The sequence below is a fragment of the Oncorhynchus keta genome, chromosome 12, assembly GCF_023373465.1.
Source record: "Oncorhynchus keta strain PuntledgeMale-10-30-2019 chromosome 12, Oket_V2, whole genome shotgun sequence".
Taxonomy (NCBI): domain Eukaryota; kingdom Metazoa; phylum Chordata; class Actinopteri; order Salmoniformes; family Salmonidae; genus Oncorhynchus; species Oncorhynchus keta.
The window spans coordinates 16,207,289-16,227,909 of NC_068432.1; the positions used below are offsets into that span (position 1 = coordinate 16,207,289).

Genomic DNA, 20,621 nt, shown 5'->3' on the forward strand with positions numbered 1-20,621 from the left:
AAGTAGAGAAGTGCCCCTTTAAAACATGTTTACAGAGTCATATGGATGTGTCCCAAATGCATCTCTATATAGGTAACTGTCCTATGGGCCCTGGTCAATAGTGCAATACATAGGGAATAGCGTGCCACTTGGGACGAACCCATAGTGTTAACCTTCAGACTCAGGGAGACTATCAAGTAAGTCGAGCTACAAATAAATTCCGCATTGAGAAACAGCAGTAATAATTATAATACATGAAACTTGTAAAGACACTGTAGCCCAGCCCATAGGATTTAATGAACCCACACGTCTATGGACAATACAGTTTCAGTCCATTTATCAGGTGCCCAAAAAGGGCTGTAAACATTCACGAAGGCCTAGATTACCTCACTTCACCGTTAACCAGTACACACAAGGCAGATCTTTGTTTTTATTTAAGCAATATGTCAGTTGGTGACCAACTGCTCGTGTGTTCATCGTCACGAAACCACACCCACCCTACTCACGCTAGAAGTTCAGAATAAGAATGTACGGCTGCATGGGATTTATACTAATGCGAGTATGTGCAGCCAATGGCAATGTCCACGATAGGTATAATCCTGGGAGACCCTTGTGGATTTGACAGCTCTAACCCAGTTCTACCTCCGACACCTTAAAAACAACAGCTATGAGGGAGTCGGCTAGCGTGAATCTGATTGAATCTAGCCTGAAGTCTAGTTAGAGCATAATACAAAACACCATTCCAAAAGACTAACATATTCTTTGTTTCTTCATATTATTTCCAGTCAATATGACAGTGCCCGGCACACGTTATGAGGACTTCAGTGCATTTACACCGGAAGTCATGTACCTGGTATAAAATGGTTGGAGATGACAAGAAAAATAAGCTGTGAATAAGCTTCTAGAATTGAACTAGAACCATTTGGCAATTAACCATAAGGAAAAAATGTAACCGGTGTTGGTAATGTTTTCTAGGTACTTTTCAAACCAATTACAGACAGAAAACTGTAGATCTTGTTCAAATAAAAAAGAAAGGTATTAAATTGATCATATATTCAGTTCATAAGTTGGAAAGGTTACACCAAAATCTGCCACACTTGTATTAACAGCAGTAGCAGTGGGGGGAGTTTGTTTTGAGTGGGTAGTGATTTCATCAGGACCAATGGAATGGTCTAAAATGAGAAAACTCTGCCTACCAGGGGAACCGGTGTGGTGATACTGATGGTTTCTATGGTTAGATGGAGTAGCGCATTTTTGCTCAGCCTAACCTTAACCTAACTGTCCTAACATTTCACATTTTATTAAGGCAATTAGAGTTAAGTGCCTTGCTCAAGGGCACGTCGGCAGATGTTTCACCTAGTCGCTCGGGGATTCAAACCACCGACCTTTCAGTTCCAGTGCCAACATTCTTAGCCACTAGGCTACCTGCCGCTAACCTGTAACGTTAATTATCCTAACCTACTACTAACTATCCTAACGCAACCGTAGAAGCCATCAGTTCCGAGAAACCATTAGTGTACCACACTGGGCCATGCAAAACTAACTCGCCCATTGTCAATGGACATAAGTCATCTAGACAAACCCAGAACATGTATAATGCTGATAAAATATCAAATACATGAACAAAATATACATGTTTGCATCTACTGATAATGACAAAGTTTGGAATGTAGTGTTATTTTTGATGATAGAATGGAATGCAATGTTTTATACAAATAATTTGTTTGACAATTCAAAAGTCATTTTCCCTAAGCTGGTGTGCATCTAAAGTCGCATGACATTTCGCATTCTGATTTTAAAGTCACGTTTATACCTTGCACTAACTAAGAGACAAATCTTAATACCATGTGTGTACACCACAAACCTTGATCAGATAGTGATCTGATCATCTTGATTGGATGACGCCCACATGTTAATGCAAGGTGTAACCAGGCCTTAAGAGGACTTGCATGTCCATTGAGTCCAACTGCCAAAGACACGTACTCATTAAGAGATGCCTAAAAGGTTTCTCAACAGCAGCTGTTTGGTTTGGTTTAAGACACATCACTAATTCAAAAGGACAGAAAAAAGACATTACAATAATCAGTACAGCAGAAAAACCTGGCTAAAAGTTCATAAAACATACCATGAGAACGCCTTATTTCTTCAAACATTGAATTATAGTGACATCTTTTCAGCTGCAGTTGTTGGAGAAAGTAACATCATCAGTGTTGTTGATGAAATGGCAAAGTTGAAAGGGGCGAGGTTATGCCTAAAATGGCTGCTGTTCACATAATTTTGGACATCACACATACTCTGTCATAGATGACCTGACGAGCACACACACATGTATTCTTTCTCACAGTCGTAGATTCACAGACATGTACACATAGTGCTCACACACACACCTTTTCGAAGCGATGGATTGTAGGCTATTCTGGGGCTTAGCTACTGTTCCTTATCCTGGGCATGAGCTAGGGCTTTCTCGTCACTGGACGAGTACTCGAAGCGCTGTGAGGCGATGGCCGCTTGGAGGGACATGCTCTTCCTCACTACGTCCCCCCTCCTCCACAGAGTGATCTCCTAGAACAAGGCAACAAAACAGGGTAGTGTTAATGAGGCACCAAATGGACAAAAAAAGAAGGAAACAGGGAGAGACTACCTGAACTTGTCCAGTAAGAATGTTCAATATTACTTTTCTGTTGCGCTAATCAACACATTCCAGGTAACACACAACCAACTAATATATAGTGGTGTACACCTCATGTTACGATGCAGCATGGTGTGATACAGGTATGATAGGACCTCTATTTAGTTTCCTTTCGTTACATCCATTATACAAAATCAATGTATTGTTACAGCCTTACTCTTACACAGCACCCATGCAGAGTTGAAATGAGCAATGTGCCGACCTTGACTATTGAGATGTACCACAAATTAGACACCAATCAGACCAAATAGAACAACTGTGTAGAGCATTATGTACCAACACCAACCCATCTTCCATTCTGTCTCTACCACAGATCTAGTGTTTGTACTGTCTCTACCGTGTGTCTGCATGTACCTGCTGTTTGAAGTAACGCCTCTCCTCCTCGTCTATGAGCACCAGATTGAGGTAGTACCGCACAGAGTACGTCTTGTTGATGTCCCTCATCGTAGGAGTGATCTCATAGCCAGCCAGAAAAAGTCGAATAGGGATGGACTCCCCTGAAAGAGACAAACCCATATTATTAAAGTGATAGTTCACTGTAAAAAACAAAAACGTTGTTTAGACGCTTTCTGTCCACATCCCATGGCTGGATTTACACACTGGGCTTGTCAACTGTGCAGGTTGGTAGAAGGGGAAATCAGAGGACGGGGGCCATTGTAATGGCTGGATGGAAGTGAATGGAAAATTATCAAAACATAGTTACATTCCAGCCATTACAATGAGCCCGCCCTCCGATTTCCCCTTCTACCAGCCTCCACTGGTTGTCAATGCCACTGACCTCTCACTGGTGCTCCATCCATAATCTCGTACTTGGCTATGGTGTCGTTCTCATGGTACACGTTTGTGCCCGTGCCAGTCGTCTCTCGCTTGATGATATTAATCTCCATGTGTCTGATCTTGATCCGTACCAACAGGAAGTAAATCTTCCCCACGATGACATCTTTTAGGTGGTACCTGCATTAAAATGACAGTTCTACGGTCTATGGACAAGGACAGACTGAAACCCAAACTGGTTTTGTTTTAACTAGTCACTTCAATCAAACGCTAATAAACAGTGCTGAAAGAAGTGGTCATAATAACAAGAACTACGACATTGTTTCACTCCCATCAAACCGGTCAGTGTTCTTATAGAATTGCGACAAAAGCTACTTCAAAATGTTCTATTATGTTCAGGTGGTTTTTCCCTCACAAATCATATGATTTCTTATCATGGGAGTTTAGGGAAGATCAACCAGGGAGACTGAGATTTCACTAAAGCTCTGCTATCTCGCCCGCCATTCAAAAACAGGAATATCGCAAGCCTTCCAATCAATGTATATGATAAACCATGGTAATAGAGTCATACTTAGACTTGTTGTACTCAAACTCGATGTGCAGGCAGTCTTCGATTCCCACTTCCATCTTGATAGACGAGTTGAGTTCTGGGAACATACTGAGCGTGTGCACAACAATGTCCATTTCTTTACTGATGTCGTTCAGTCTCCGGCTTACAGTTACCCGCAGAAAGTAGCTGCAATATTTTTTTAAAAGAAAGAAAAAAATTGGGTAATAATACAGGATGCACAAAAAACAATTCAGAAGGTGTCCAATAATGCTGATAGGAGTCACATTCTCTCCATAAAGAACACAAATAGTTGGCGAGACATAGTAGAAATCAAGTGAAGTTTGAGCCATGATGCATATACAGTAATATCAAGGCAAAGACCAACAGACTCTTAAAGGGATACATCAGGATTTTGGCAATAAGGCCCTTTATCTGCATTCCTAGAGTCATATGAACTCGTGGATACCATTTTTATGTCTCTGTGTCCAGTATGAAGGAAGTCAAGAGATAGCTTCACGAGCCAATGCTAATTAGCATAAGCTCAGTGACTGGAAGTCATTGAATCCCGAAGGATCCCTTTAAAAACAGCTTTCATCCCATGGCCATAAGACTGTTACATAGCTAACAACTACTGCTCCCCTTCACAACTACCCTGCTGCTAAAATGATTTGATTTATTACTTCCACTATGCTGCTGTTCATTCATTGCAAATACCATTAGTACCCATTTAATTATCCTGCTACGTCACTATTACTCCTGTTTACACTAGTATATTACCATAGGTATGTATATATTCCTGCTGCCAGTCACTTTTCAGCCCTGTTCACACTTATTTATTCTGCCATCAGTCACTTTTTCCTAATCCCCACCTACATATCTACCTCAAATACTGAAGTATCCCTGCACATTGTACATTTGAGAATAACTCAGTGCCACAGATGCGGCCCGCTCCCAAGGACTGGCTCTCATTGTCTGTGGCCGAGTAGACATTTAAGCGTGTTAACCCTCGTAAGGCTGCCAGCCCAGACGGCATCCCTAGCCACATCCTCAGAGCATGCGCAGATCAGCTGGCTGGAGTGTTTACGGACATATTCAATCTCTCCCTATCCCAGTCTGCTGTCCCCACTTGCTTCAATATGTCCACAATTGTTCCTGTACCCAAAGGTAACTGAACTAAATGACTATCGCCCTGTTGCACTCATTTCTGTCACCATGAAGTGCTTTGAGAGGCTAGCTGAGGATCATACGCCCTCTACCTTACCGGACACCCTAGACCCACTTCAATTTGCATGCCACCCCAATAGATCTACAGACGATGCAATCGCACTGCCCTATCCCATCTGGACAAGAGGAATTCCGATGTAAGAATGCTGTTCATTGACTATAGCTCAGTCCTCAAAACCATAGTACCCTCCAAGCTCATCATTAAGCTCGGGACCCTGGGTCCGTACCCCTTCCTGTACAACTGGGTCCTGGATATCCTGGCGGGGGGTGTAGATAGGAAACAAAACCATCCCGCTGATCCTCAACACAGGGGCCCCACAAGGGTGGTTGCTCAGCCCCCTCGTGTACTCCCTATTCACCCATTACTGGGCCGACTCTTTTCTCTGTATATACCAATGATGTTGCTCTTGCTGCGGGCGATTCCCTGATCCACCTCTACGCAGACGACACCATTCTGTATACTTCCGTCCCGTCCTTGGACACTGTGCCATCTAACCTCCAAATGAGCTTCAATGCCATACAACACTCCTTCCGTGGCCTCCAACTGCTCTTAAACGCTAGTAAAACCAAATGCATGCTTCTCAACCGTTCCCTGCCTGCACCCGCACGCCCGACTAGCATCACCACCCTGGATGGTTCCGACCTAGAATATGTGGACATCTGTAAGTACCTAGGTGTCTGCCTAGACTGCAAACGCTCCTTCCAGACTCATATCAAACATCTCCAATCTAAAATCAAATCTAGAGTCGGCTTTCTATTCCGCAACAAAGCCTCCTTCACTCACGCCACCAAACTTACCCTAGTAAAACTGCCTATCCTACCGATCCTCGACTTTGGCGATGTCATCTACAAAATGGCTTCCAATACTCTACTCAGCAAACTGGATGCAGTTTATCACAGTGCCATCCGTTTTGTTACTAAAGCACCTTATACCACCCTCCACTGCGACCTGTATGCTCTAGTCGGCTGGCCCTCACTACATATTCGTCGCCAGACCCACTGGCTCCAGGTCATCTACAAGTCCATGCTAGGTAAAGCTCCGCCTTATCTCAGTTCACTGGTCACGATGGCAACACCCACACGTAGCACGCGCTCCAGCAGGTGTATCTCACTGATCGTTCCAGTTCTCTGCTGCCTGTGACTGGAACGAATTGCAAAAATCGTTGAAGTTGGAGACTTTTATCTCCCTCACCAACTTCAAACATCTGCTATCTGAGCAGCTAACCGATCGCTGCAGCTGTACATAGTCTATTGGTAAATAGCCCACCCAATTTTACCTACCTCTTCCCCATACTGTTTATATTTATTTACTTTTCTGCTCTTTTGCACACCAATATCTCTACCTGCACATGACCATCTGATCATTTATCACTCCAGTGTTAATCTGCAAAATTGTAATTATTCGCCTACCTCATGCCTTTTGCACACAATGTATATAGACTCCCCTTTTTTCCTTTTTTTTCCTACTGTGTTATTGACTTGTTAATTGTTTACTCCATGTGTAACTCTGTGTTGTTGTCTGTTCACACTGCTATGCTTTATCTTGGCCAGGTCGCAGTTGCAAATGAGAACCTGTTCTCAACTAGCCTACCTGGTTAAATAATGGTGAAATAAAAAATAAAAAAATGTAAACTGAGTGGTCACGCAAGCCTTGAACTCAATCATCAAGCTTGCAGACGACAAGTGGTAGGCCTGATTACCAACAATGACGAGACAGCCTACAGGGAGGTGTATTCATACCACTTGACTTTTTCCAAATGTTGTTGTTACAGCCAGGATTTAAAATGGATTCATTTGAGATCGTGTCACTGATCTACACACAATACCAAATAATGTGAATGTGGAATTTTGTTTGGAAATTTTTTAGAAATTAATTTTAAGAAGTGAAAGCTGAAATGTCTTGAGTCAATAAGTATTCAACCCCTTTGTCATGGCAAGCCTAAATAAGTTCCGGGGTAAAAATGTGCTTAACATATCGAAAAATAAGTTGCATGGACTCATTCCATGTTCAAGGATAATGGTTAACATGATTTTTTGAATGCCAACCACAGCTCTGTACCCCACACAATACAATTATCTGTAAGGTCCCTCAATAGAGTAGTGAATATCAAGTACAGATTCAACTACAAAAACCTAGGAGGTTTTTAAATGCCTCGCAAAGAAGGTCACCGATTGATAAACGTGTCAAAATAAAAAAGCAGACGCTGAATATCCCTTTGAGCATTGTGAAGTTATTATTAGGCTTTGGATGGTGTATCAATACACTAAATCCAGGCTGCAACAAGAAATTGTAGATTCAGTCAAGGGGTTTGAATACTTTCTGAAGGCAATGTATATTTTTTCCACATAGATATTTTAATAGTGTGTTATATTGTAGCATTGTATTGATGTTGATTGTTTTCTGCCCAGGGAATACAGATGAAAATGAGCCATCTAATTAAATCTGATGCAATGGATTGACCATGGTACATGGTCCCTGACAAATAAATAAAAAATATGCACTTCACTTAAAAGACAGCAGTTAAGAGACTGTAGATATGCACTGTACTGGATACATGGAAAGTGGCAACTCTCTAGACTAGGCTCTAGTCTAGTCTGTCTCTATTTTCAGTTTCTATTAATCCTGTTTCTACTTCCTTACTTCTGTTTCTATTTGTCAAGGCAACAATTACGTTTTGTTGAATGCAAAACTCTTAAAATGGCACTCTGGAGGTGAATCCATTCAGACCCAGGCATTTTTACCACAGAATCAGCATTATGATGCTTTAAATGGGTACATTTAACAAAATGGCCTAGAATCACATGCAATCCATTGACAATTACCTGTTCCCAAAGACAACAACTAGAATGCACTATTATTAGGCGATAGAAATGTCGTGGCTGAATCAGAATTAGTTCGGTAACATTCATAAATAAGTTATGTTTTATTTACATAATAATGCTTGTGGGATATTTGTATGTTAGGATGTCTTCTTTTGGATAATACTGTTGGCAGTTTGCAGTTATCCCTTCTCTGCTAGGGCTTAGTCACTAGGGGCCCAGAGAGGGGAGAGGTCAGGCTGGTCTTCATATGTCAATGTATCTGTTAAACCATGTGATGCTATGAAGAATATCAGGAGGGGAGGAGGACAGAATGGAGGCTTGTCTTCTTATAGGAATGTGTCTAACTATTACATGTCCCCTCTGAGGTTGCCCTTATCTTGATCTAGTATATGACCTAAGAGGCTCACTGTCTCGGTGAGCTTGTCCAGGAGGAGGTGTATTTGAGATAGGAGTATCTAGAATTGACAATTGATATATGCCATTGAATGAGGTAATGGTTTGGTACTGTTGTACCAACAACGAGATATGAACTTCTTTTAGGAAACCAAACTGAACTATAATTTATAGCTAATGCTATCTAGCTATGGGATACTCTTTCAAGTAAAAGGTTCTTTGTGTAATGTTCCTAAGATCTGTTATTAGTCATGTGAGTTGAGATGGGATTTGTCTTGGCTATAAATGATACTAAGAACTGTTTTGTAAGCACTCTCAGAGAATTAATTTATAGACACTGAATTGATCTGAGAGACACAGAGCTATGGTGAAGCTCATATAATTAAAGATGGACTTTATAATATGACTGACTTGTGTGTTTTGCTCTCTCATTATTTGGTAATACAGGAAATTTATACGACAGAAATAACAATGAAATCGCATTTGGAACTCAGCCCCCCTGTTTTGAACACCACATTTTTAGTGTGTGTGTGTGTGTGTGGGGGGGGGGACTTGCCTATTTTGCATGAATACACGTCACATATCAGTTTGCAAACAATTGAGTTAATAAGGCTGCATACAAACATGGTCTCTTTGTTTTCTTGAGTAAGGCAGCTCCAAAATGCTGGCGTTTCAGCCTTGCTTTCTGTGGTGGTGGGGCAAGCCAGGAGAAAATAAGGAGCGTTATGCCATGATTGGCTCAGTGTTCTGTCATTCATGGGGACACTACGTCACCACCAAATCTAAGGGTAGACCTCAAATTCGAACCCCTTGGGTGCTGCCATAGAGTTACATTAGAAGTGCCCATCTAAGACTCAAGGTCATTGGCCACAGATATATACATACGTCAAATCACTCGTAGCTTTGATTGGACTGATCATGTCAACATCATACTTTCAAAATCTTAGCTAGCAAGCTAGCATAAATAATCATGAATCAAGTCAACAATCTACTTTTCAATCCTTGTCATATGAATAGAAATTATAGATAAAACGTATCAGTGCTAATCAGCCATTGGACATAAACATTACACAACAAGTTGGAAATCACAAATTCAACAATGAGTGGTGTGGAAGGAATCAGACAGTGGCTGTGTGATCACAAATCTGGGATTAAGGGGCTCTTTTCCAAGTTTAAAATGATAAACATTCAAGCTAGGCCATGCTATCAATGAAGCATGATTTGTGCCACGCTCAAAACAAATTAACTCGGAACTGCGAAAACTTGACTTCAGTGAGTTCAAGACAACTGGGAAGTCGGGAATAAACAAGCTCCCTACTGGGAAAATATTTTGAGCCGTCATCCAACTCCGGTCTCTTTCTAGAGTTACGACCTGAAGATCAATGATGTCATCATGATTCAACCTTGTTCCCCCCCCCCAAGAGTTCTCAGTTGTTTTGAAAGCACCATAAATCCAGAGAAGAGAGAATTCCTGACTTTGATGACAAAATTTGCACACAAAGGACTGCCGCGCCAACTTCCCGTGAGCACAGCACAACAGGGGAGTTCAAAAATGTATTGTATGCTGCTGCATAAATTATGTAATATGCTAGGGAGATATATATACTGTAGCAAAGAGAGTAGTACTAAGTGTATGTTGTGTAGTAAGACTAATAATTTGGTCTATTTACCCCTCTTAATTTCACCTACATGTGGTGCACATGTAGCCTATAACCTGTTTTAGAGAAATGTAATCATTGAATATTGTAAGAGCTTATATGCCCACTTTATTTATCCTACGGTTCTGACTTGGTGTACAGGGAGAACACTAAGAACGACCCATGTTCTGGATTCTGTCGCTGTACATTTCAAAAGTGATAAACAAATGGCTATATTGACTACGTCTCTCCCAGCTCGCTCATTACTGTCTTAATCGAAATTACGGATTGCCTCTTATCCGCTTGTCGTCCCCTTATGCTATAGTTTGTACATCTCAATTGTCAGTAGAAACCACATTTGTTTAGGCAAGTCAGCCATATCACCTATGTTTTTTAAAAAGCAGTAAATGAGGCTGGATGAACTGTTTCGCTGGCAGACAAGGCTCCACTGATGACCAGGTGTAGCAGTGGTAAGATGTTGAGACTGCTGTATGTAGGCACCATTTGTCACCCTTATAGCGCAAGTAATGTATTGTTTAGTGATGTGTTGGGGCTTTGCTGGCATGCATCCCACTTTTATTATTTTTTGCCCTACCAAGATTTACATGCTAAAATCGCCAATGTATGTAACAGTCCTATTGTGCTGTGAAAATGTTTAATGCATGGTTTGTTTAATCTTGCCAGATGCTTACCGTAATTTGACATTCTGTCCCGTGTAGGCCTCGTATGGTTTCTCCACATTTGTGAACTCAAAGTCGAATGTCCGGGACTGCGTTAGCTCTCCCGGTTGGGCCAAGTCTTTAACCAGAGATACAAACTCATAGTTGTTTCCCCTGTCGTAGTACAGCTCTGAAAAGAGAGAAATAGTTGTTGGTATCACCAGTTTACTTTCTAATCTATCCCTTTAAAAGGCATTACAAGTACTATAGAGAGAGATTCAAGGTAATGCAACAAAATTACAACTGGTTCCTGCATCTTACAAGGGTGTAAAAAATGTACATTTTATTAGTCAGAAACACATATTTAGCAGATGTTATTGCAGGTGTAGCAAAATAATTATCTAACAAGTTATCTAGTAGTATCTAACAATTCACAACAATACAGACAAATCTAAAATTCACGATGATGCTGTGAATACAGACAAATCCTCTAAAAGTAAAAGCATCACCCCTGGTGAGACAAAACCACGACTCGTCAGTGAAGAGATGTCCTGTGTTCCACAGGTATGACCGGATGTACCGATCCTGTGCAGGTGTTGACCAAATCAACATCCCCGACCCTGCCTAGCAGGTCCTAATCCAGGCACTTGTCATCTCCCGTCTGGACTACTGCAACTCGCTGTTGGCTGGGCTCCCTGCCTGTGCCATTTCCTCATCCAGAACACCGCAGCCCGTCTGGTGTTCAACCTTCCCAAGTTCTCTCACGTCACCCCGCTCCTCCGCTCTCTCCACTGGCTTCCAGTTGAAATCCGCTACAAGACCACCATCACCCCTCCAGGTGAGACAAAACCACGTTCATCCACCTCTGGCCTGCTCGCCTCCCTACCACTGAGGAAGTCAGTGAAGTGGAACAAACTTTTGCCAGTCCTGTGTTCCACTTAAAAGATTTAGGTATTGATGTTCCACTGGATGTCATAAGGTGAATATTTGTAAGTCGCTCGATCCTGTGCTTAAATGGTGTAAATGTTACACATGGTCCGTGGTTCAAGCGGATTGTTACACGTGGTTCACGCAGATGAGCAGGGACCCTGGGCATCTTTCTTTTGGTGTTTTTCCAGAGTCAGTAGAAAGGTCTCTTTAGTGTCCTAAGTTTTCGTAACTGTGACCTTAATTGCCTTTTGTAAGCTGTTAATGTCTTAACGACCGTTCCACAGGTGCATGTTCATTAATTGTTTATGGGTCATTGAACAAGCATGGGAAACAGTGTTTAAACCCTTTACAATAAAGATTTTTACTAATTATCTTTGAAAGACAGGGTCCTGAAAAAGGGATATTTTGCTGAGTTTAGTTGGTTTAGCCAAGGAATAAGACAGGAACCTTCCCGCTAGCCATGATTGGCTGAGATAGTGGATGGGCTGGACATGCCGGGAGATGAGTTTGGATTGGTCTGCCTCGCCGTTTTTGAAAGATATAACATTAGCCATCGAGAACTACAAAAGTTGCAACTTCTCAACAACATTGATGCCCTGAATTTAACAGGCGTTATCGACAGATCAGTTGGAAAAAATGATGGGCTACTTTCTGCACACGCCACGGTCAGTGTGAACCAAAGTGACTTGAAACAACACTGGCCAAACAAGATGTAGCCACAAACAAAACGGAGTTAAATAGTTCCAGTCTGACGTGAAGCATTCATCCATGTATACGGGTAAGAGTCTAGCTATAGTTTCAGATATAAGTAACTAATTTTGTCAGAATGTCATTCACATTGCAAGTTAAAGCGTACTGTTAGCTAGCTGGCTCACTAGCTAATGTTACGTGTATGATCTGTGTAGTAATATTATTTGAATCAGAAACCCATTTGTATTGCTAGTTATAGCCTAATGTTAGCTAGCTAAAATTTAATCTAATTTGTTAGCTTTAGCTACCTGCAGATTCATACTACAGCTATGATAATGTTTGCATTGGTGGTAGTAGTAGGAGTTGGATTATGCCGGTCCATTGTTTAGCTAGCTACATGTCTAAACAAAAGACTCAACTTCGGCCGGCTTAATACATGACCCATCAAATTAACCAGGTGTGTCTGGGGGTGATTACTGCCATCTATTGTATTTCATGAACATGTGTACATGTCTAGAGAATAGTGACCCATTCACTAAGCTAGATGTGGCTTGGGGGGTGGTTATAGCATTTCCTTCACATGACCCATCAATTTAGACAAGTGTCATGTAAGCGTCTTCTAATAATGACAAAAATATTGTATCTGGACACTTTCTGGTTTTGATATTGCTACCATGCAAGTAACTACTTCACTGTACTGTTTACATCTTCTGTATCCTGTGCATGTAACAAATAAACTTCAATTTGATTTGATATAGGGTGTGTTTACCACATGACCTCACATGTGAATACTTAAAGAGATGGGTAGGGCTAAAGCTTAAGAGGGTGTGAACGATGCTGAACAGGTGTAGACAAAGAGCTCTCCAGTAAGTGTACCAAAACATCCAAGGGCCTTTTTCTCAAAAGTGGAATTTATCAACTTTAAAAGCAGAATTTCTTTCTCGTTGTTCCGCAACTGCAGTGTATGATATAAGATTTTCTAGCTCCGAGTCGCTACTTTTAGCCAATGTAAAAATTTAAAATAAACATTAAAATTTTGCTACACAAGACCGAATCGAGGAAGTGGACACATATGTGGTTTGCATAAAGTTCAGTGAGGGCCGTCGTGATTTTGGCTTGAGGGGGAATATACACAGCTGTGACGATAACCGAAGATGATTATCTTGGGAGGTAATGGGGTCGGCATTTGGTTGTGAGGTATTCTAGGTCGGGTGGACAAAAAGACTTGAGGTTCTGTATGTTATCACAATCACACCATGAGTAGTTAATGAAACATTACACCACCAGAGAGTTCTTTGTTCCCATCTGTGCGATACTGATAACATTTATTACAATGTAGGCCTAACTATAAAGGACATGATACAGACCAAGTGTAACTGACAGGTGAAGTTAGTCTCATGATTTTCATATCTTAACTTCTGACTGGTTAAATTAGCCTCATGATTCTCACACTTTTTACCAGGTAGAATATACTGTAGGAGAGTTTCTGTGGCACAATGCGTCTTCTGTTGATCACTTCCAGTATATCACATAGCCCACCACAGGTCACAAAGCTTTAACCATGCAGTGCAGTGAATGAGCATGGCTACGTGTTGCGTCACTGTTCAATCAATGGACACAAATAGCTAATTTGATCAGCCTGGCAATTAATTAGGATTACAATATCATTAATAGAGACTTGTTAATGTTTTGCACCATGGATAATTGTGTAGCTTATTTAGTTATTTGGGCAGTGACAACAAAGATGGGTGTCACACTTACCAATTTTCCCAATAAACTCGATTTTGATGCCTTGATGCTCGAGTCTTTTCCCTGGATTCTTCAGTGTTAAGTTGACTTTTCCAGATACTGTATCGCCATCATAAAACAGAAAATATTGGTCCTTTTTCCCATCTTCGGTCTTATGTTCGGCTTTCTTTCTTGTCTCAGCGTCATTCAAAACTATATCGATTTGTGCACTTTGACCAAAACTAAAAAAGCTCATCACTGCACCTTGTTTCAGAGCCTTTGTAGATTCTGCATGTACAACAACAATCCTACGTTACTGTATTTCAAATCCTTGCTACAGTAACGAGTGATTTCTTCCGAAATGTAGTTTGTGCTGTACTATGCCACTACCTAAACTAAATAGGGCAACTGTTGATGAAGCAATGTCCAATGTTGAGCTTCCTCTTTAAATGCGCATGCGTGTAAATGCAGGGTGCGTTAGAAAAACAGATATTCAACAGATAGAAAAGAGTGCCAGAAAAGTATGATATTCTAAATAAATGAAACAAGATAGATATGTCAGCTTCAGCCAAAGCTGTCAGTAGAGACCGAAGTAGTGACACATCCCACTACCTCATTTTTTTCTGGTTCAAATAGTCATATACTGGTTCATATACAGTCAACGCACTTAGTAGACAAGTCCCCGCTGCCTTCGAGAGAGCCACCCCTTAAGTAGAACGGAATCAATGGTAAACGGCCTGAGTGGGACATTTTTAATTTATCCAATATCTTTGCTGTCAACGTCAGATTCTGCGCGATTTCAACCCAACATTTCTGGTGCGAAAAAAACCCGCTGGTGACGTAAAACAAGTGCGCAGCGCCGCTCCTGCAGAGTTGGGTCACAGATTTTTTATAACTAATTCAAGATAGACCACAGCCTGTCGTTTCCAATGGGAACATATGGGCAGAGCCAAATACGAGCGAGCGAGGTCCTATTGGCCCGTTCTAGCATACATTTGCATATTTCTGTTAGGAACGCATACTGTGAAATGCACGTGTGCATTAACTCAATCAACTTTGCACTCCTAAACAACGCGGTTTTTAAATACTTTGACAAAGGATAAAGTCTACAAAACATAGTCCACATAACATAATATTCTAGTTTTGGGAACATAAAACTGTATTGAGATCAAATGTTTCATAAGTGCGTTGACTGTATATGAACCAGTACATGACTATTTGAAACAGAAAAAATTAGGAAGTGGAATGTCACTTCTTTGGTCTCTCAAATCGAATTGTATTTGTCACATGCACCGAATACAACAGTTCTAGACCTTACAGTGAAATGCTTACTTAAAATCCCTTAACTAACAATGCAGTTTTAAGAAAATGCAAAAAAGTAAGAATAACAAATAATTAAACAATAGAGGGGCCATATACATTGGGTACTGGTAAAGAGTCAATGTGCGGTGGCACTGGTGTCAAGGTAATTGAGGTAATATGTACATGTAGGTGGAGTTATTAATGTGACTATGCAAAGATAATAACAGAGAGTAGCAGCAGCGTAGAAGGGGGGGACAATGCAAATAATATATGCCATTTAGCTGACGCTTTTATCCAAAGCGACTTACAGTCATGTGTGCATACATTCTACGTATGGGTGGTCCCGGGGATCGAACCCACTACCCTGGCGTTACAAGCGCCATGCTCTACCAACTGAGCTACAGAAGGACCAAATAGTCTGGGTAGCTATTTGATTAGATGTTCAGGACTCTTATGGCTTGGCGGTAAAAACTGTTTAGAAGCCTATCGGACCTAGACTTGGCGCTCCGGTACCGCTTGCCGAGTGGTAGCAGAGAGAACCGTCTATGACTAGGGTGGCTGGAGTCTTTGACCATTTTTAGGGCCAACCTCTGACGCAGCCTGGTATAGAGGTCCTGGATGGCAGGAAGCTTGGCCCGGGGATGTACTGGGCCATGCACACTACCATCTGCTCTCGATGGTGCAGCTGTAAAAACTTCTGAGAATCTGAGGACCCATGCCAAATCTTTTCAGTCTCCGGAGTGGGAATAGGTTTTGTCGTGACCTCTTCACGACTGTCTTGGTGTGCTTGGACCATGTTAGTTTTGGTGATGTGGACGTCAAGGAACTTGAAGCTCTCAACCTGCTCCACTACAGCCCCGTCGATGAGAATGGGGGCGTGCTCGGTCCTTTTCCTGTAGTCCACAATCATCTCTTTTGTCTTGATCACGTTGAGGGAGAGGTTGTTGTCCAGGCACCACACAGTCAGGTCTCTGACCTCCTCCCTATAGGCTGCCTCATCGTTGTCAGTGATCAGGCTACCACTGTTGTGTCATCAGCAAACTTAATGATGATGTTAGAGTCGTGCCTGACACTGTTGTGTAATCAGCAAACTTGATGATGATGTTGGAGTCGTGCCTGGCCGAGCAGTCATGGGTGAACAGGGAGTACAGGAGGGGAATGAGCACGCAACCCTGAGGGGCCCCCGTGTTGAGGATCAGCGTGGCGGATGTGTTGTTACCTACCCTTACCACCTGGGGTCAGCCTGTCAGGATCCAGTTGCAGAGGGAGGTATTTAGTCCCAGGGTCCTTAGCTTAGTGATGAGCTTTGAAGGCACTCTGGTGTTGAACGCTGAGATGTAGTCAATGAATAGCATTCTCACGTAGGTGTTCCTTTTGTCCAGGTGTGAAAGGGCAGTGTGGAGTGCACTAGAGATTGCATAATCTGTGGATCTGTTGGGCGGTATGCAAATTGGAGTGGGTCTAGTGTTTCTGGGATAATGGTGTTGATGTGAGCCCTTACCAGCCTTTCAAAGCATTTCATGGCTACAGACGGGTCGATAGTCATTTAGGCAGGTTACCTTAGTGTTTTTGGGCACATGCACTATGGTGGTCTGCTTGAAACATGTTGGTATTACAGACTCAAACAGAGAGAGGTTGAAAATGTCAGTGAAGACACTTGCCAGTTGGTCAATGCATGCTCGAAGTACACGCCCTGGTAATCCGTCTGTGAATGTTGACCTGTTTACAGGTCTTGCTCACATCGGCTGCGGAGAGCATGATCACACAGTCGTTCCGGAACAGATGATGTTCTCATGCATGTTTCAGTGTTACTTGTCTCGTAGTGAGCATAGAAGTTATTTAGCTTGTCTAGCAGGCTCGTGTCACTGGGCAGCTCTCTCGATCTTAGTTCTGTATTGACGCTTTGCCTGTTTGATGGTTCGTCAGAGGGCATAGCGGTATTTCTTATAAGTTTCCAGGTTATCATCCCACTCCTTCAAAGCGGCAGCTCTAGCTTTTAGCTCAGTGGAAATGTTGCATGTAATCCATGGCTTCTGGTTGGGGTATGTATGTACAGTCACTGTGGCGACGACATCATCAATGCACTTATTGATGAAGCCAGTGACTGATGTAGTGTACTCTTTAATGCCAGCAAAAGAATCCCGGAACATATTCCAGTCTGTGCTCGCAAAACAGTCCTGTAGTTCAGCATCTGCTTAATCTGATCACTTTTTTATAGACCGAGTCACTGGTGCATCCTGCTTTAATTTTTGCTTGTAAGCAGGAATCAGGAGGATAGAATTATGGTCAGATTTGCCAAATGGAGGGTGAGAGAGAGCTTTGTATGCATCTCTGTGTGTGGAGTAAAGGTGGTCTAGAGTTTTTTTCACTCTGGTTTCACATTTAACTTGCTGATAGAAATGAAGTATTTTCTTGCATTAAATTAACCAGCCACGAGGAGCGTCGCCTCTGGATGAGCGTTTTTCTGTTTGCTTATGGTGGTATACAGCTCATTGAGTGAGATTTTAGTGCCAGCATCGGTCTGTGGTGGTATGTAGACAGCTAAAATAGAGATGAAAACTCTCTAGGTAGATAGTTTGGTCTACAGCTTATCATGAGATACTCCACCTCAAGCGAGATATCTTGCACCAGCTGTTGTTTACAAAAATACATCGGCCCCACCCTGTGTCTTACCAGAGGCTGCTGTTCTATCCTGCCAATAGAGTGTATAACCCGCTAGATGTATGTTATTAATGTTGTCGTTCATCCACGATATTACAGCTTTTAATGTCCCGTTGGTAGGATATATACGTGCTTTCAGTTCGTCCCATTTATTTTCCAGCGATTGAACATTGGCTAACAGTACGGATGGCAAAGGCAGATTAGCCACTCATCGCCTGATCCTCACAAGGCACCGCGATCTCTTTCAGAGAAATCTCAGTTTCTTTCTCCAGCGAATGACGGGGATGAGGGCATGTTCGGGTGTTTGAAGTATATCCTTCACATCATTAAAGAAAAATCCTTCGTCCAATTCTATGTGAGTAATCACTGTTCTGATGTCCAGAAGCTATTTTTGGTCATAAGAGATGGTAGAAACAACATTAGATACAAAAATAAGTTACAAACAATGCGAAATATCTAAAGAAAACAGCACAGTTGGTTAAGAGCACATATTTGGTAGTGAGTGGAAATGTCAAGCGGATGCTACATATTTATACATCCAGTGAAATATATGTCTCATTCTACTATCGGTTGTTGGGTCGTCAATAGTTACATATGTTTTGTGGCAACGGAAAAACATAATCTAGCAACTTTTAGCGACAATTCAAGGAACTAAGGAAAAATATTTTGTAATGTCAAGTCAGTCTTGAATTCATTGTTCAAAAGAGTTGGGGTCAAGTAACTTGCTAAAGATTTGAACTGTGTTCATTGTTGGTGTTTTTGTGCAAGGGTGGGATTTTGAATTCACTGAAACTGGATACTGCCATTGTCATAATAAATGGATCAGAGGAATTGAAAATGTTGTTACCCTATGTGACTGAACCTGAGGTGTCCACTCTAAGAACTGATCACAAGTAAGAACTGTTTTATGAAGAGTGTAACTTGCAAATTGCATCGTCTTTTCTGTTTAGCTGACCTTAATCTCATGTACTTGTTTGACACGTAGCATACCCCTTTAAAGCTGGAATCCTTAATGGCAACGTCCATTTGGGAAATTAGTTACTGCACACAACGAAACACAGTTTTTTCCCCTCGGACATCATTGCATGAGTGATAGAAACGCACAAAATGTACAGTTTCTTCCATAAAACAAAACAGTGCTGCGGGCAGCTGAGTGAAAATGGAGGACAACTAAACTTCCGGGGGTCCTATCATCCTTTCACTCCCTCTCCTCACCCTTATTTCCCTCTGTATCCACAGCTAAAGCTAATTTCTACCACTCTAAATGTCAAGCTTCTGCCTCTAAACCTAGGAAACAATTTTCCACCTTCTCCTCCCTCCTTAATCCTCCACCCCCTCCCTCCCTGTGGGCGACTTTGAAAACAAGTTGTCATCTTTCTCCTTTCTCTCTCCAGATGACATCCTGCGACTAGTGAGGTCTGGCCGCCCGATAACCTGCCCACTCGACCCCATGCCCTCCTCCCTTCTCCAGACTATCTCTGGAGACTTCCTCACTAACCTCATTAACTCATCCCTAACCACTGGCTGCGCCCCCTCTGACTTATAAATGGCTGGAGTTTCTCCCCTCCTCAAGAAACCAATACTCTACTCATCTGACGTCAAACTATAGACCTGTATCCTTTATTTTCTTTCCAAAACACTTGAGTATGCTATCTCTGCTCAACTTTCTCATTATCTCTCTCAGAATGATCTTCTTGACCCTAACCACTCAGGCTTCAAGACGGGTCACTCAACCGAGACTGCTCTTCTCTGTGTCACGGAGGCTCTCCGCACTGCCAAAGCTGACTTTCTCTGTTCTCATCCTCCTAGATCTTTGACACTGTGAAATATCAGTTCCTCATCTCCACCCTCTCAGGGCTGGACGTCTCAGGCACTGCACACTCTTGGATTGCATCCTGCCAGGCAGGCCGCTCCTACCAGGTGACGTGGAGAGGATCTGTGTCTACACCATGTACTCTCATTGCTGGTGTCCCCCAGGGCTCGGTTCTAGGCTTTCTTCACTCTATACACCAAGTCACTCGACTCCGCCATATCCTCACATGGTCAAATGCTACACTCAACCCGATCACTCTGTTCTGCCACCGAAGGTCTTTTGGCCCTCCCACCCATATGGGAGGGCAGCTCCCGCTCAGCCCAGTCCAAGCTCTTCTCTGTTCTGGCACCCCAATGGTGGAACCAGCTTCTCCCTGCCCATCTTCCCGAAAATATCTGAAACCCTTCGAACAGCATCTTAAATAATCCTCCTCCTCAACTTGAATGTACTTTCTATGCCTGTGATATGTAGTTGTCCCACTTAGCGATCTTACGGTGAATGCACTAACTGTAAAGCATTCTGGAAAATAGTTAAATGTTAAATGACTCAAATGTAAATCTAGTGGCCGAAGGAATATAAACAGACTGAAAATTATTAGAAGTGACACTACTATGCTACTATGACTGGATTGTGATATGATTCAAATGTATCAATGCCATCTTCTTGAAAATGACTGTGCCTTCCTAAATGTTATTAATGGCCAATGTAACCCTGGAAATACACTGCCGTTCAAAGTTTGGAGTCACTTAGAAATGTCCTTGTTTTTGAA

General features: G+C 42.1%; 1 protein-coding gene across 1 annotated transcript; it reads right to left on the minus strand.

The window, feature by feature from the left end:
• Positions 1-247: 247 nt before the first annotated feature.
• Positions 248-14,769, minus strand: LOC118391040 (vacuolar protein sorting-associated protein 26B-like). Its single transcript, XM_035781981.2, has 6 exons — positions 14,110-14,769; positions 10,762-10,918; positions 4,014-4,178; positions 3,447-3,622; positions 3,023-3,165; positions 248-2,541 (listed from the first exon to the last, which is right to left on the minus strand). The coding sequence occupies exons 1-6, from the start codon at positions 14,330-14,332 to the stop codon at positions 2,407-2,409; spliced, it is 999 nt and encodes a 332-aa protein (XP_035637874.1). The 5' UTR covers positions 14,333-14,769; the 3' UTR covers positions 248-2,406.
• Between the last annotated feature and the right edge of the window lie 5,852 nt (positions 14,770-20,621).

Bases quoted from the DNA above. Each gene is read 5' to 3' on its own strand.
- LOC118391040 (XM_035781981.2), bottom strand. From the start codon at position 14,332: ATGAGCTTTTTTAGTTTTGGTCAAAGTGCACAAATCGATATAGTTTTG. The intron at 3,623-4,013 runs GTATGACTCTAT...ATTTTAATGCAG, and splicing joins TTTGAGTACAACAAGTCTAA to GTACCACCTAAAAGATGTCA. The intron at 2,542-3,022 runs GTACATGCAGAC...GCCTTGTTCTAG, and splicing joins GGCGTTACTTCAAACAGCAG to GAGATCACTCTGTGGAGGAG.